The following is a 17,032-nucleotide window of genomic DNA, read 5'->3' as shown; positions in this document are numbered from 1 at the left end:
GGTCAAGCTTGTGCATTAATCAGTTGCTGCTCCCGCGCCAATCGCTCCGACTCCGTGGTGGCCGTTTCAATCTCTTGTTCTTGATCCTTTGAACTAATCTCACACCACCACTTGTGACCCGTCCAGGCTTTACTCTGACACTGCTTTGAACAGTACTTGGCACGCCTACATCGTCGACACTTGGCAAATTGCTTGTCCTTTGTTTCCCACTTCCCGCACTCGAGATGCGCACATTGTCGAATGCCACCACGCTCGAGATCCTTGCGACAGGTATTCCGCATCACCACCGCTGCCCAATACGTAGCATCTTGCGTATTGATGGGCATGGTGAACTTTTCAACAATGGAAAACAAATTATACGGTAGTCTGAGGGAGTCCGATAGATCCTCATCCATCTGTTCAAAGCGCTGCTGCGGATTGATGGGTGTAGGGAGACCGGTTGTTTCTTGCTTTGTAACATACTCGAATTGTTTGAGGTTGCGACGAAGGGAGGGAACATCGTGTGCTCCTGAAAATTGCGAGCGCAGATTTGGGTATTTGGTGAGGTATGTCAGGATCCGTAGACACCAGACAACGTCCATATCATACGACGCAGGTGCACGTTGTGGTACTGTGTCGCGAGCTGGAAGACTCGCTCCTGCTGTTGTGGTGGTCGTCGCTGTTGCTGCTGGTGTCGTTGTAGGCAGTGCCATACCAGGTTGAGCATCGACTGAGGCAGCACGCAAGAGTTCCTCATTCGCAATAGCCGCCGTTGCTACAGGTGCCGTTGCCGTCTCACCTGCTGGTGGTGCTGGCGTAGGTGTGTCTTCAGTCACATGGAACGTATCCGTCACACCAAAACGATCAAACAACCTTGCGACTTCCGGTAAGACCGGCGGATGCGGTGCAGTAGGCAAGGTCGTATCTGTCGAAATCGACTCCACCGCTGCGATCCTGCGAATGGGCGCTGGACTCATGGCACGCGACCCGGCTTGTCGTGTGAGTGTTGGTGTTGTGGCCCCATCAGTGCTTGTTCCAACCGCTGCTTCTTGTTGGAGTCTCAATACAGGCGCTGGACTGGCAGACGCAGAGCGAGATGTACGTTCCGGTGAAACACTAGCGCGTGGCGTTGTGACAACGGCATCCTCCGACTCACTGGCCGTTGGATTTCGATAAATGCTGGAAAGTCGTGAAGGTCGTGCTTGTTGCGCTGTGGAGGTTGCAACAACAGATTGTCTGCGTTGTATCTCGCGGGGCCCACTCAGATCATCCATGGGTCGTAAGCGACTGTCAAGAATGGTTGAAGCAGGTCGGGTCGCGGTGGCTGTTGGTCGCGCCGGTGGGACTTCGCGGGAGACACTCGTTTCTCTTGAGCGAGATGTCGTTGATGAGGATACTTCTCGCGCAACAGTCGGGTCGACGGGCTGAGCAGTCAATGCGGCGACTGCACCGACACGCGGATGCCGACCAAATGCGTAATCTGCTTCTGACCGAACATGCCGCGATGAGTCGTTCTGCTGTATAGGCGCCGGCGGACGTAGCGGTGAATCTGTGTCGACCGGTTGTTGGGGCTGCTCGGTATGTGCGACAAGCGCTGCAGCTGCACTATTGCGCCGTTGCACCAGGACGGGTCTTTGCTGGGATGCTGTGCGACTTGGTGTGAATATACGGGCCGGTGTCGATGCACCGACAGATTGCCTGCGCGGGCGCCCAGCAGGTCCTGCCGTTGCTGCCTCGACTGCTGCAGTGGCGCGTTGCTGTCCCCATCTCTGCTGTATGTCTGCTAGCGCGCCCGTTGTCGCTTGAGTCTGTACGACGGGCATTTCCACTCGCCGGGCTTGATTGGACGCTTGTCTCTGCTGCAGCTTCTTCATGGCGCTGCGATAGGCATCCGCATGGGAGGCGAGATCTTCGAGGGCATGACAGAGCACGGTGACGAGTACCGGGATGATGCCTGCTTCAACGAGCCTGCGCCTGACATGCTCGGAGCCGCGTGCTGCGAGGTATACTAGGTCCAGAAGTGCCTGTTGCCACTTGCGGGATTGCCAGGGTTCTAGCCTGCGTTTGAGTTTACCCTCCTGAAGGATGCGGACGAGTCGCTCGATACCGCCGTCGCTGACGAGTGCATCGCGTACTTTTGGGGATGACTGGACGAGTGTGCCCAGGTGGGTGAGGGATGTGAAGAGCGCGTAATCTGCGCGTGTGTCAAGGGCTCGTCTATCGTAGAATGCGGGTGTGATGGCGAGGACTGCGCGGTTATGATGGGGCTGGCACTGGTCTGGGTCGCGCATAGCGCTTCTTTCCTCTTCTCCTCTCTACTACTCTGTCACCTGTGCGCTGTACAATGGGAGAGGGAAGGGGAGGTTTGCTGGCTGGGGGGGCGGATGGTTGAGAGTGTGCTGGGTGAGTAATCCCTTTCCTGCTCTTTCCCTCTGCCGTGTTTCGCCCTCTCCTGAGTGTGCGCCAGGCCAGCTACCAGGAGGACTCGGGACGGAGAGTATCTAGCTAGAGAGAGACAGAGCATCCAGATAGGTAGAGAGAGATAGTCAGAGTAACGAGGGACCCGGTGGATGCCTGGCTGGAGGTCGACTGACACGAGCTACGGGCAAACAGTGGTGCTATAGAGTGCTATAGAGTGCTATACAGTAGACGGAGATAGAGTGAAGAGCAGGATGACCAGGGCCAGGACTCTCTTAGTCTTCTCCTCTGCTTCCAGTCCACCTACCTGGCTACTGATCCCTTGCCCAGCAGTGACTGAGTAGTATCATTCCCTTGTTCTCCAGCTTCACCCACACCAGAACCAGCACTACTCATAAGCTACAGCGACTCTCGTTTCAGCGTCATTCATGAGCTCCAGCACCTTGTAAAGCACGGTGTATCATCTATCACTATGGCAGACCCACCCGAGCAGGGAATCAAGAAGCAACCAACAGTCAGGTTCAGCGAAGAACTCCCCCGCGACGATACAGCAGCCTTGGACAGACCAGCGCCTGGTAGAAACACACGCGGGCCAGCATCATGGACAGCTGCCAGGCGACACATCTTTACGCGGCAACACAGCGATCAACAAGACACAACGCTCGATATCCCGCTCGAGGAACGGCCGTCTGCGCTGACACCACCGCGTTCATCCTTGTCTGCGCCGACAACAGGCATTGAGGAGAGCGTCCATACGCGCGGGGTTTCCTCAACAGCGAGTATCCTCAGTAACAAGGAAGATGGTGAAAGCAAGAAGAAACGGGGATTGACGAATGCATCATTTAAATCAGACGCAGCATTGCCCTTCTACTCGCAGTATGCGTCCAAGTATAGCAAGAACCCTGCACTCGCTCGCTTCAAGCAACATACGCGCAAATTTTATCGTTGGGCACTGCAAATCAAGCACTATGAAGCAGATCCACTCGGTCGCAATTTGCTACTGGATGCGGGCAATGAGGTGCCATTGCTGGAACGGCTCTCGCAAAAGCCATACATCAATAACGCCATCACTTCATCGCGCTATACCGTTTACAACTTTCTTCCTCGCCAACTCGCCTTTCAGTTTAGCAAAATTGCTAATTGCTACTTCTTGGGTGTGTCCATTATGCAGATGATTCCTGGTTTGTCGACGACAGGTACGTACACGACCATCATTCCGCTTGCCTTCTTCATTATTCTATCAATGGCACGCGAAGGCTATGATGATTTTCGACGGCACCGGATGGATCAAGCAGAAAACAACAAGTCCGTGCAAGTGTACCGTCGAGGTGGAGCAGATCCTTGGGTTACCATCAAATGGTGGCAAATCAAAGTTGGCGACATTGTTCGACTCAAGAAGAATGACTGGATCCCAGCTGATTTGTTCTTGTTACATTCTTTGGGTCAGAATGGTGTTGCGTATATCGAAACGGCTGCACTCGATGGCGAGACGAATCTCAAATCAAAACGTGCCATTACGCGTATTGCTGAACACACTGCATCGTTGGACTTGCTAGGCGACTTCAAAGCCACCTTGCATTCTGAATCGCCAAATCAGGACTTGTACAACTATGAAGGCACCATTGAGTTGGGTGATGAAAAGCTACCCATCACGAGCGAGCAAATCATCTATCGCGGTAGCATCATGCGCAATACCTCTGAAGCATGGGCAGCAGTCGTCTTTACCGGTGAAGAAACAAAAATCCGCATGAATGCGAGTAAGAATGTACGCACCAAAAAGCCAGCAATCCAAGCCGTCATCAACCGGATCGTTGCCATTATCGTTTTGTTTGTTATTGGCTTGGCCATCTTTTGCACTGTTGGTTACTACATCTGGCACAGCAAGACGGAGAAGCGGCTCTGGTACTTGGCATCAGCTCGCCAGCTGACATTCATTCAAGTGTTCGTCTCGTTCATTATTCTCTACAACACGATGGTGCCACTATCCCTTTACGTCTCGCTCGAGATTGTCAAGCTCATACAGCAGATTTTACTGCAGGAAGACATCGACATGTACCATGAACAAAGCGATACACCAGCAGTGGCGCGCACTTCCACCATCAATGAAGAGCTAGGCCAAGTCTCGTATGTCTTTACCGACAAGACGGGAACCCTCACAGACAATGAAATGGTCTTTCGCAAAATCTCAGTCGCTGGACACGCCTGGTTGCATGATTTGGATCTCCAACGCAGTCGCGCTCACGAGCGTCCATTCCTGTTGCATCGCTTGAAGAAGGGAAAAAAGTCAATCAAGCGTGATCAACACTTGTTTGGCAGTCGCTCCAACTCTATTCATGTTGCTGAAGCAGCTGCACAGCATCATCCTGCACCACGCAGATCGCTGGGCAATGCGATGGGTCGTCGCTCAACCTCTAGTTGGCACCATGCAGCGACTGGTGCAGCAACAGGTCCTGCAACAGGTCCTTTACGTTCAACGCTCGATATGCTCGATTACATTCAAACGCACCCACACGCTGTCTTTGCGCGTCGTGCACGTTTATTCTTATTGTCGATTGCATTGTGTCACACTGCATTGCCAGAATTCGATGAAGGCGAGACAATTCCGCGATTCAGTGCTGCTTCGCCCGATGAATTGGCACTCGTCAATGCGGCTATGGAAATGGGGTACATTGTCATTGACCGCTCTGCTCAACAAATCAAGTTACAAACGCATCCAAATGGCTTGGACGAAGAGCCTCTAGAGGAGATCTATACTGTGCGCGATGTGATTGAGTTTTCATCAGCTCGGAAGCGCATGTCGTGTGTTGTTGAGTTTCCAGATGGTCGACTCTGTCTCTTTTGCAAAGGTGCTGATTCCTTCTTGATGGAACGTATGCGGTTACGTGATTTGGCAAAACGCAAATGGCTTGAAGTGGAGCGACAAGCGCAAGATCGACAAAGTATGGAAGCTGAGCGTGCTCGGAAAAGCTTAGCTCGACCGAGTGTTGCGTTGTCGCGTCCGAGTATCTCTGGTAACCGACTTGACATGATTCGTGACTTGGATGCCTTTTTGGATCGTGCGCGAGAGTCAGTGACACTGGATGAAGCGGGGCCTAGTGGTGGCATGCCTGTTAGGCAATCTATTCAGCTGACACGACAATCGATGCAATTGACACGGCATTCCATGGCGTATGGTGAGCCGAAATCACCATTGCAGCGGTCTGGCGAGGATACCATTGATGATTTACTCGTTCGCAATGAAGCTGCCGTTTTTGAGCAAACATTCAGGCATCTCCATGATTTCGCTGGTGAGGGTTTACGTGTCCTGCTGTATGGTCACCGTTTCTTGACACCCGAGGAGTATCGCTCGTGGAAGAAAGTCTACGCTGAAGCACAAACGAGCTTTGAGGAGCGTCAAGCGAAAATGGAGCAAGCTGCTGAATTGATTGAGACGGATCTGGACTTGACTGGTGCAACGGCGATTGAAGATAAGCTGCAAGAAGGTGTACCCCAAACTATTGACAAGCTGCGACGTGCTGGCATCAAGATTTGGATGTTGACGGGTGACAAGCGCGAGACGGCCATCAATATCGGTCATTCGTGTGGTTTGATCAAGGACTACTCTACCACCATCATCCTCGACAAGGAAGACCCTGAAATGGCTGGCATCATGGCGACGCGCGTACTAGAGATCATTGATGAAACAATTGTGCACTCGGTTGTGGTGGTGGATGGCATGACGCTCGCCGTTATTGAGGAGGATCTCAGTCTGAAGACACTCTTTTTGGATTTGGGTGTCAAGGCTAATAGTGTCATTTGCTGCCGTGCATCGCCTGCACAAAAGGCATTGCTCGTGCGGCATGTACGCAAGCAAGTCAAGGCTTCCATCACACTGGCTATTGGTGACGGTGCCAATGATATTGCCATGATTCGCGAAGCGCATGTGGGTATTGGCATTGCTGGCAAGGAAGGCTTGCAAGCTGCTCGCACGTCCGATTACAGCATTGCTCAATTTCGATTCTTACTCAAGCTGTTGCTCTGTCATGGTCGTTGGAATTACGTTCGCATCTCCAAATATGTGTTGTGTACCTTCTACAAGGAAATGCTACTGTTTATGACGCAAGCGATTTATCAGCGATTTGTTGGGTATACGGGCACGTCGCTGCACGAGTCATGGTCACTCACTCTGTTCAATACGCTCTTCACATCGCTTGCTGTTATTGGGATTGGCGCCTTTGAGCGTGATCTCAGCTCAGCAACTTTGCTCGCTGTGCCTGAACTCTATGCCACCAGTCGTCTCGGTAAGGCCTTTGGTATGCGCTTATTTATTGGTTGGATGGTCTTGGTCGCCTCTCAGTCGGTGATTGTCTATTACTTGGCCTACTACGCATATGCTTACTGGGTGACCCCTGATCTGTATCCCTTTGGCGATATGGTCTTTACTGCCTGTGTTGCCATCATCAATATCAAGTGTCTGTTCCTCGAGATGCACGTCTGGTCCGTCCTCAACTATGCCTTCTTCTTCATCTCCTATGGTGGCTGGTGGGTTTGGACCATTGCACAGAGTCTTATTTTCGGTCACCAGTCCATCTATTTCGTGAAGGATGCGATTCGCCTACAGTTTGGCCGTCAGCTTGGTTGGTGGGCGGGCTTGCTGATTGTTACGGCGATTCCGTTGCTGATTGATGTTGCTTTACAAGCGCTTCGATCTGCATTTCGGCCGACGGAGGAGGATATCTTTAGGGAGTTGCAGCAGGATTCCGCCGGGAAAGCGCGGCTGGAGGAGGAAGCGGCGATGGAGCTGCAGAATGGTTGGATTGAGGGCATCTTGAACAATCGGGGCAAGCAAGTACAGCAGCATCACGAGGGGAACGAGGAGGAGGATGAGGAGATGGATGTGGGTGGTGGTAGCGGTGGTCAGGGGAACAAGCGTGTTTCGATCAGCACGAAGGAGGTTGCATGAGCGGGGTGAATGAAGAGATGAAGAATGATTAGACGGCGGTACAAGCGTGTTGAGTTGGATGTATGCGTGTTCTGTTTGTGACTGCTTCCTGCCTGTTCACGTGCCTGAATGGCTGCCAATTAATGCGCCTGCTCAGTGCTCAGGTCCTGCTGCTGTTCTGCTGCTGCGGGTGAGAATCGAAGTTGAAGATCGAAAGTTGAATTGCGCCCCCCGATCAAGCTACTCACTCTCTCTCTCTCTCTCTTTCCAGGCTTCCCATCAGGAGACACACGCAGGCAAGCAAGGCCGCACCCTAAATCGCGCAACATCCCCTGACACGACAGCCTGCCAAGCTTTCCATTGCAGGGCCCGTACTTAAGGTGCAAGGCCCAATCAACCAAGTCTCTGCTCTCTTGCAACCCTCGACATCTGCCTGTCAGTACCGCAAGTCAAAAGACAGCGCCAAGACAGTGGTTCTCTCAGTTCTTCAAAAACAAGCACCGCGTGTACGACTCAATCAAGGCTCGTCTACTTGTACTGTACTACGGCATCTGCGAGGCGCCCGACGAACTTTCGTCTTTTAAGGTTCATTACATTGTCGCAGGGCCTTTGGTCGCTCCACAACGCATCCATCCAGGGCAAAACGCCATTCTTTGTGTCGCATAGCATCGTTGCTACTGGCATTGAAGTCACTTGGACTTCCAGGATCGTACGCCACCCACGATACAACCCAATAGACGCTCCCTGCAGATCCGCGTTGAGTTGTCCTGACAGATTACTGCATTTCGAGTCTCGACAGTGTCGACACACACACCCTGGCTCACGAATTGCCTCCGGGCCCCTTCCCGGGTCAGGGCCTCCCGCATGGTATGCTCCAAATCTCCAATCAACACCCCCAAAACTTTGGCGCTAACAAACCCAACCAGAAAACAGTGAGACCCCCATGCAACAGCTGTACGGATTTGACGCTGCTTATAGCAATCACAGCGCACCGCCTATGCATTCACCTTACCCGCACGCTTCAGCCACAGGATCACCACCCTCTTCTGCTGAATCTTCGCCACTAGGTTTGGTGAATGGCTTGCCACGCCACGGTCGAATCAGGGCGCAGTCGCTCACGACAAAGCTTCAATCAATGGTGGGTGGCAAGTCCACTGCACACATCACACAGCAACAACTCAATAAAAAGCGACAACGCGCGACACCGGAGCAATTGGCTGTGTTGGAGGAAGCTTTTGACGTCAATCCGAGTCCGAATGCAAAGCAGCGTGAAGTCATCAGTGCTCAGATTGATATGACGGAGCGTAGCGTGCAAATTTGGTTCCAAAATAGGCGTGCCAAGACCAAGAGCGCAAGTAAAAGGACGAGTGGCGCACACGATGATAGTTATCAGCATGCGCGGCCTGGTGCTCCATCGCGCTCCTTCAGTATTGATCAGAGGATGCTGTTTGAGCATGAAGCACAGCATCTCGGATCAAACGACGTCACTCGTCTCAATTGTCGCTCATTGACCATCGGCAGCTGGCGACGTGTCGCATGCACACTCAGCGATCTTGTCTTGTATTTTTCACATCACGAACCACGTTTTACCTACTACATCAACTCTGGCGCTTCGGGATTCAAGTTAGAGTTTCCCTTGACCGATATCTCCAAGATTGACCTGCAATTCCTCGATGGTCAGACGAGCAAAGAGCTCGGACGCATCACACTCACCATTGTCAAGCCACCCGTCTTCTTTATGGAAGTGCCCGGGCCTGGTACGTGGAGCCAATGTACCGACTTTACAGAGCACCAGCAAGCAACGCTTGTGCACACACATCTACTGGTCGGGCCATACGCGACCCTCAAAACGGCACTCATGAAGATGGCTCGCTATCATCCTTCTGTTGCTAGTGTCATGACCCTTGCTGATGTCTTACAAAGTCAGCCAGTCACAGCGACCTTTCCAGTCTCGCCCGATCGAGAGCTCTTTGCACGTGCTGGTCAACAAGCAGCCTCTGCATTGGAGCAAGAATCCAATGCAGCCGGTCAGTTTGCTCGTGGCCCTGGTATGCATCGACGGACTCGCAGTCGCTCAGCGCCTATTGCACTTGATTTCTCTTTCCTCAATAATGAAAATGTGGGTGGCATGCCCAACTATAGCTTCGGCCAGCGCAGTGCGCGACCGGAGATGAATTTCGCTCAGTTACAGCAAGAGCCTACTCAAGGCTTTGACTTGTCCATGTCTGGAGACCCGTATGCGGCTGCTGCATTGAGTGCATCACAGTCCATAGCGCCCGGCACGGATTATCCAGAAATGACCTTCACACCGACAACGAGTTCGACGCCCGTCTTTCCAGATGGTTCATTGATTCCGGGTTGGTACAACACACACAATGCAGCAAGTGGGTATGCCGAGTCGCCACTCCTCAGCGGCAGTGGTGTGCATTCTGCACTCGCATCACCTATGCTGCCGAGTGGTAGCCAATATGGCATGTCCTCGCAACCAAGTCTTGTGGCAGGCCTGCAACAACAACACGCGCAGACCCTCAATGACTTTTCAATGGGTGACCCAACAAATGAGCCACTCATGCATTTCCCTGCACAAAGTATGCCGGATCTATTGAATAGCATTCCAGAAGCTGAAACCATCTCGCCGCCCTCGCTACAAGCGTCACTCGCCATGGATGGCAGTACGGGTGGGCATGCTGCAAAGTTGGATTTAGGTGGGACGCTGAATGCCTCAACGATGCATGGAGCTGGTCTTCAGAATGCACAGTTGGCTGCCATGGTAGCCATGAATATGGAGACGAATGCCATGATTGTTCAGCAGGCTCAGCAAGAACAAGAGGATTTGCAAATGCAGGACCACGGCATGCAATAGTCAGAGCAATGCAAAGACGCGCATCAATCGTTGCTTTTTTCACCTCTGGAGGTCGGGAAGGTCAGCGCATTTCATTACCCAAATTTGTTGGCAGTCTTTTGTGAAGACTTACTTCTGTACATAGGCTTTCTTGTCCTTTCTACAAGTACAACGTAGACGTTTTCTACTGTAGAAAACGGAATACCAACCTCTCAAATCGCGTGAACGCTCCCGTATCCACCAACACGCCGCGTTGTAGCCAGATGGAGTGGGCACCCATCCTATTCGCCATCAATATGTCTGTGAAGAGCCGGTCGCCAACCACGCACACCTGTGAGGGATGGGTAACTTGGGCGTGCTCTCGTAGATATGCCATCACTTCATCACCACAGCCAGGTTTCCGTTGTTCATGCACCAAGACATGTGGGCCTCCAAGGTTCTCTTGGAGCTGAGAGAGATCATTGGAGGGCCCATTGACTCCGCTACGTTTGCTCGGCAAGCAACCGGTTGTATTGCTGACAATCAGCAATCTTGCGCCTGGATACTGTTCTTTGAGTAAGGAGAAACGAGATTGGCACGAAGCATGGACTTGAAGAGAGTGAGGCTCTGCGAAACAATTGTCCTTATCCAGTACAAGTGCACGAATATCTGAGAAGCGTCTTTTTGCACAATCATCCACAATGGCATGTGAAGCAAGTGCTGCAGGTATGTCTTGTGGTATTTGAGAGAAGCATTGCAGAACTAGACTTGGTCTTAGCTGAGAAGGGTTGAACAGACATGACAAGCCCAAAGAGATGGCCGAGTAGTTCATCGTTGATGGTGGCGAGAGCGAGACTTCATGGCCATGGACGTTTGATGCCGTCGACAGATTTTCAGATGAGCACAAGCGCCAGCCCTCTTAAAAGAGATGATGATTCTAGCTTCGGACCAGCCGGCATGAGTATGAAGATTAGTCTAATCTGTCTCTTTGAGAGGTCTTGAGGGCTCTCAAACGAAACAAAGCTTCAAACAAAATTTGAGGTGAACACTGCTAGTTCAGAGGATCAGAAAGACCTTCGTCGTCTGTCTGAACCTTTCATCGCTGCCCCTCGTTCCAGCTCGCAAAGCGCGGATCCAAGAATTTGTAGTAATCCGGAGCCAGCCACGTAGCGAACTTGACGGGCGCCTTAGCAGCGTAGAAGTGGTTGGTTCCCTTGTAACGTCGAACGCCGTCTCCTGTCAAGTTGTAATACGTATAGTGGGCGTCGTAGTGGTGATCGTTTTTCTTCCACCGGGACCATCCAAGTTCACTCCAGGGCTTCATCGGACCGTCAATGAAAGTGTTCTGAATAGACGCCAAAGCCCACTGCTTCCAATCACGACCCAAGAAAACATGATCGTCCCTCCATTCCTTGCCCGGCGAAAATTCAATGTGACAATTGTCCACAATGCTGCCTGGATCCTTGTCATTTTCTCGTCCTGAGGCAAGAATGAACACTTGATCACGCTTCCCTGAGTTTGCAATCTGATGGTTAGTCGTTCATAGTAGGCAGCCACTTTGACTTACAGTGATTGTACTATCCGTGACGACCAGACCAGCTCCCTGCAGACAGTGTTAGAACAAGGAAGCAATAGCTTGCGAAACACACCTTATTGGAGATCATATCGACGATACTAGTGATGTTCCCTCGGATGAACATAGCACTACCAATAAAAAGATACCAGACATCTTGCTCACTCATCATGCTGCAGCCATAAAGATATTGGTACTGTCCCTTGGTAGACAAGGCAGGAGCTTGGTTTTTTGTGCCGGTGTTTTCAATTTTCAAGTTGTACACGCTGATGTGGTATCCAGTCAGTGTCAGTGTCGTAATGCTGTTGAGGCCTTGCTTGGAATCCGGTGTATCGAAGGTCGCGTGGTGGGTAAGGTGTACCAAGTTCAGAGAGTGATCACACATGTTGGGAGTCTCGCCATAGACAGTCACAGAATGCTTGTTCTCGCGGCCCTGAACCAACAAATCGAGGGTGGATTTTCCAGCGTATTTTCCACGCTTGATGAAGATGATGACATCTTGGGTCGGAGTCAGTTCAGCTGCCCTCTTGAAAGCTTCTGGCACCTGAGATTAGCTTGTGTGGATGGGGTAATTGACAGATACCGTTGCAAAAAAGTTGCCCTTAGACTTGTGAATGCCGATGTCAACAACAAGAGCACCCGCAGGTGGCTCTAGGTTGGGAATCACAGCACCACTGACGCACGCGTCACCGTGAGCATTACCAGGAGGACTAGCGTGGCGGCTGATGCCACCAGACGGCATGACAGATCCATTCTTTGAATGGTTTGGTAGGATGTGATTGCCCTTGTGTCCATTACCACCTTTCCGGCCGTAGACGTGGGTCTGAGGCAAGCTTGCTAGTAGGACGCTGAAAAGTAGCCCAATGGAGCGGCCCATCATTGTGCTGATTAAATAGCGATTGATGAGCTGGCTGGAAGGGCAGTGCTTTTATGTCTTTGAAATCCAGGGGTAATTAATATGCGGATGAGGAAAGGTGTGTTTGCCTCCGTTTGCACCTGTGGCCAAATAAAGATTTCGCATAGGGCAAATGATGCGCCATTGCGCACTAATGGCAGTGATGAGTCCGGGAGGCGAAGCAGAGCTTGCAGTGCGAAGCAAGTCCCAACATTGACATGATTGCACAACAAGCAAAGACTTGCCGATTGAATTTGCAGGCAGGACCCGAAGGCGCAAATGAGAAATATGATGTCAGCACTGCACCTCTACAGTTGTCTTTGACGCCAAACCATCGATCCACCTACCGCATCGGACATGTCAATTCATCGGGGCTTGATGTTTGTCAGAGTTAGCGCGATGCTCAAATTAGACGCATTTACGGTATGTAATCGAGATTGGCGGATATGCGAGGCTGTAGTCGTAGGTGACAGACACAGGCACGCAGGGCAGCTGCAGATAAGACTTGATTCGAATAGGGGACAAGAGTATAGCACTCTTGCCAGCTAAGACTAAACTAAAGGTCACGTGCATGAGTGCTGACGTGGCAGAGAGATAACAGCGGAAGCAAGTGATCAGGGGATGCACTTGAATTCCTAACACTCCCTCTATCTCGATAAAGCGAAGTGCTTAGACGAGGCCGAGAAGCAGTCGTTGCGTCTCCAATGCAGGACGTGGAAGGAGCTTGGTAAGGAGATCGGCTTTTTGCAGTTTTGTGCCGACGTAGTGTAGCTTGATCTTGCCTTGCTCAATCAGGGATCGAGTGTGATGGTACTTCACTTCGATGTGCTTACTCTTGGCGTGAAACACAGGATTGTGTGCCAACTTCAGCGCAGCCTGATTGTCCCCAAATAAATTGATGGAACCGTCGGAGTTGAGCACATTGCTGATCTTGATGCCGAGCATGAGCTCGCGCAGCCAGAGAGCCTCTTTTGACGCGTTGAAGAGGCCAATATATTCGGCTTCCATGGTCGATGTGGCAACAATGTTTTGGCGCTTTGACTGCCAGGTGATTGCAGCTCCCCCAAGCATGAACACATAGCCAGATGTGCTCTTCCTTGTATCCAGGCACCCTGAGTAGTCAGAGTCAGAGTACCCAGCAAACTCGTCGTTTCCGTCGTATCGCAGTCGCAAATTGCGAGTCGTGAACAGGTACGCGAGGACGCCACGAGCCAACTTCATGTGAGAAGTAGTCGGCTTGGCAGAGAAACGACCTAGAACACCGACAATATAGGCAACATTGGGTAGTGCCGTCAGTGGTGAGAATGGTGCCGACACTGGCTGGCAGGTGCCTTGGATGGCAGTTGGCTAAGCCGTGGTCGGTGGCGATCGATTCAATATAGGTGGATTGATCGAGAGTGTATACGCCGTTGTTGTGTGAGACGCGCATGCCGAGAATGGAATTGGCAGGGCCGAGATCGGACAGCTCGTAGCGTTTGGTAAGAGCCTTGAGAAGATGCTCTTTGTGCGCGATGTCCGAGAAAGCCATCAGAATGTCGTCGACGTAGACGCAGAGCAAGGACGCGTTTGTCTGATGCTGATAGATGCCAAAGTCGTGCATCGAGCGTTCATAGCCAGCAGCAGTGAGGGTGACGTGCAAATCATCGTTCCAGGCTTTGCCAGCTTGTTTTAGACCGTAGAGAGCCTTCTTGAGCCTAACGAACGGGAAGTTCTCGTTGGAGAAACCTGGAGGAGCGATCATGAAAATCTCCTCAAACAGGTTTGCATTGAGGTAAGCGGTGGCAATGTCCATCTGGTGAAGATGAAGCTTGTAAATTGAAGCGAGTGCGATAAGCATGCGCACAGACTCCAGTCGAGTGACTGGAGCATACGTCTCGTTGTAGTCTACGCCAGCTTTCTGAGAGTAGCCCTTAGCGACAAGACGCGACTTGCGCTTGTCGAAAGTGCCATCAGCGAGGATCTTGTTCTTGAAGATCCAGCGTGCCCCAATGGCCTTTCGGCCTGGAGGTAGCTTAGCGACGTACTCAAAAACTCCTTTGCCTTCAAGAGAGGCGAGCTCGCGTTCCATAGAGGCACGCCATTCAGGTGCGTCAGAGCGGGATAGAGCTTGTTTGACAGTTACAGGAGCTGGGAGAACATCTTGAGCAGTAAGCATAAAAGCATATTCATCAAGCTCGTCATCATTAGTAGTAACGTCAAGACCGCTAGTAGCGATAGCTTCGAGCTGCTCATCAGTAAATTCGACACTTGCAGCATTGCCGCTAGCTATAGCTTCGAGCTGAGCGTCTGTGAGCTGACGAGGATCGACATCCTTGTTGACAGACAGTTCTTTTGCCACAGCATGATCAAAAATGACCGAGTGGTTGAGAACAACTTTCCCAGTGGCAAGATCTAAGACTCGCCAAGCTTTGGAAGTATCACTGTAGCCCAAAAACATAGCTTTGTTGGCGCGCGCATCCCACTTGTCCTTGATTCGCGGGTTGTGTGACCAGCAAATGGTACCAGGAGTCCTCATATGCGAGCAATCTGGTCGTTTTCCATACCACAGTTCGTATGGCGTCTTGTCGAGACCAGTATGAGGCGAACGATTGATGGCGTAGACGGCTGTGGAGTTCAACTCAGCCCATAAATTGCGCGGGAGAGGACCAACCGTCTCATCAAGAAGCGATGAGCGAGCCTTTTCGACAACAGTGCGAATGTGGCGCTCTGCAACACCATTCTGCTCAGGCGTATGCGGAACAGTTGTTTGGTGAGTGGTGCCTTGCGTAATGAGGTGCTGGCGAAAGCTCCCCTTGAACTCGTTACCTCCATCAGAGCGAACAATTTTGACTTTGTCGCCAACGTGATTGGTGGCAACAGTTTCCCAAGCTTTGTAGATGTTACAGACGGTGTCTGCAGTGACATCTTTCAGCATGTACGCCCAAACGTACTTGGAAAACCCGTCAACAATGATGAGAAAATATCGTGCATCATTGATAGAATTGGTGCGCATTGGTCCAGCAACATCAATGTGGACTATGTCAAGCCGCTGAGTGGCAGAATTTGCCACAGAGGGAAAGCTCGAGCGCTTGCTCTTTCCAGCTGCACAGCCAGAGCAATCGAAGTATTCCGGGTAGACCAGATCGTCGGGAAATCCGTCGACAAACTTCGAAAGTCGTTTCATGTCCTTGATGGACATATGGCAAAGTCGTCGGTGCCACTCAAGGGCATCCGTCGGTGCCTTTTCCTTTGTGAAAAGGGCAAACTCACTTGCCTGAGGCTGGACTTTAGCAATTGTGCCGTCTAGGACAAAGCCTTTACCGACACGCCTGCCAGTAGCGACGACAACACTGTCTTTGAGGAGGGCTGGTCCATGTTTGGCCGAGAACAGTACGTCAAAACCGTCCTCATTGAGTGCGCTCACTGATAAAAGATGTTCAGTGAGATTTGGCACATGCCAAACTTTGGACAAGGGCACCAAGCTGGTTTGATCTGGCACGGCAAATGCAGCATGCCCAAAACCAGCGGAGATCATCTCTTCGCCATTGGCGGACGTGATGCTAATGGAAGCATCATGAGAGAGATCAGAGATCAACTCTTGCGACGGTGTCATATGCGACGTGGCACCGGAGTCGATCACCCAGCTACGTTCAGCTAGGGTTGTTTCGCGAGCAAAGTATGCCGTGTTGGGATTTGGCTTGCCCTCAGACTGTGATTTTGATTCAGTTGGAGGGCTACTTTGCTTCGTCTCAGATGAAGGCTTGTGAAGAGAATGCCTTTTCCTCGGCTTCTTTGAAGACTTCTGCTTCAATTGAGACTTATGCTCTTGAGCGAGCATCCCTTTTTCCGTTGATGATTGGTAAAGGGTTTGGGAAGCGTCAGCGGCTGAGTCTGCCAGAGACTTGTGCTTGCCGTGCGTCTTGAGATAGTCATCCGACTGTATCTTGAAGCGCACTTGCTGCACAAAACTGCGGATAGAGTGTGGTCCATCCGAGGAGAGTGTGTGCAGCGTGAGGTCCTGCAAATGGCCTGGGAGTTTGGCGTAGATCATGGCAATTTCCATGTCTTCGTCAAACGTCTTGCCGGTGGGATCAAGGCTGCGCAACTGGGCAATGGTGGCTTGAACGTCCACCATCAGGGTCTCAATAGCTGAAGATGTGGTATTGCCAGGAGGCAAAGAGAGCTTATTGAGCTTCGTGACCAATTGCAACTTTCGCAAAGTGTCAGGCTGCTTGTGTCGAGACAAGACAGTCTTGAAAGCAACACAGGCGACTGCGATGTCTTTGATTGCTTCCAGGTCAGACCTGTCGAGACCTCCTTTCAGCAAGAAAAGCGCCTTGCTGTTCTTGTCCCAAGTTGGTTCAAGATGCGACCATTCTTCAAAGGTCGCAGGTGCAAGATACCCCTCAGAGTTGATGTAGCACGGACCAGTGTCAGGCTTTGTGC

General features: G+C 51.5%; 5 protein-coding genes across 5 annotated transcripts; 2 read left to right on the top strand and 3 right to left on the bottom strand.

The window, feature by feature from the left end:
• Nucleotides 1-2: 2 nt before the first annotated feature.
• On the bottom strand, nt 3-2,270 carry BCR37DRAFT_343834 (uncharacterized protein; the record flags this gene model as incomplete). The annotated part of the gene is made up of 3 exons (XM_040867528.1): nt 3-386; nt 498-630; nt 1,828-2,270. The coding sequence occupies 3 exons, from the start codon at nt 2,268-2,270 to the stop codon at nt 3-5; spliced, it is 960 nt and encodes a 319-aa protein (XP_040727311.1).
• Nucleotides 2,271-3,334: 1,064 nt separating this feature from the next.
• Nucleotides 3,335-7,201, top strand: BCR37DRAFT_335757 (uncharacterized protein; the record flags this gene model as incomplete). The annotated part of the gene is made up of 1 exon (XM_040867200.1): nt 3,335-7,201. A coding segment is annotated over one exon (3,867 nt), but the record flags the coding sequence as incomplete, so codon positions are not given.
• A 1,252-nt stretch (nt 7,202-8,453) lies between these two features.
• BCR37DRAFT_343942 (homeobox domain-containing protein) lies at nt 8,454-8,666 on the top strand (the record flags this gene model as incomplete). Its single annotated transcript, XM_040867536.1, has 1 exon — nt 8,454-8,666. A coding segment is annotated over one exon (213 nt), but the record flags the coding sequence as incomplete, so codon positions are not given.
• Nucleotides 8,667-10,263: 1,597 nt separating this feature from the next.
• BCR37DRAFT_205190 (mitochondrial PGP phosphatase) lies at nt 10,264-11,344 on the bottom strand. Its single transcript, XM_040866382.1, has one exon. It carries the CDS (start codon nt 10,969-10,971, stop codon nt 10,345-10,347), a length of 627 nt encoding a protein of 208 aa, XP_040727308.1. The 5' UTR covers nt 10,972-11,344; the 3' UTR covers nt 10,264-10,344.
• On the bottom strand, nt 11,236-12,592 carry BCR37DRAFT_385610 (pectinesterase-domain-containing protein; the record flags this gene model as incomplete). The annotated part of the gene is made up of 4 exons (XM_040870366.1): nt 11,236-11,664; nt 11,707-11,742; nt 11,789-12,256; nt 12,296-12,592. 4 exons carry the CDS (start codon nt 12,590-12,592, stop codon nt 11,236-11,238), a joined length of 1,230 nt encoding a protein of 409 aa, XP_040727307.1.
• Between the last annotated feature and the right edge of the window lie 4,440 nt (nt 12,593-17,032).

This window comes from Protomyces lactucae-debilis, assembly GCF_002105105.1.
Source record: "Protomyces lactucae-debilis strain 12-1054 chromosome Unknown BCR37scaffold_3, whole genome shotgun sequence".
Classification (NCBI taxonomy): Eukaryota; Fungi; Ascomycota; class Taphrinomycetes; order Taphrinales; family Protomycetaceae; genus Protomyces; species Protomyces lactucae-debilis.
Note: the sequence above shows the minus strand (reverse complement) of the source record. Positions and strands in the feature narration are given on the sequence as shown.

Coding starts and splice junctions, on each gene's coding strand:
- BCR37DRAFT_205190 (XM_040866382.1), bottom strand. CDS start 10,971: ATGAACTACTCGGCCATCTCTTTGGGCTTGTCATGTCTGTTCAACCCT.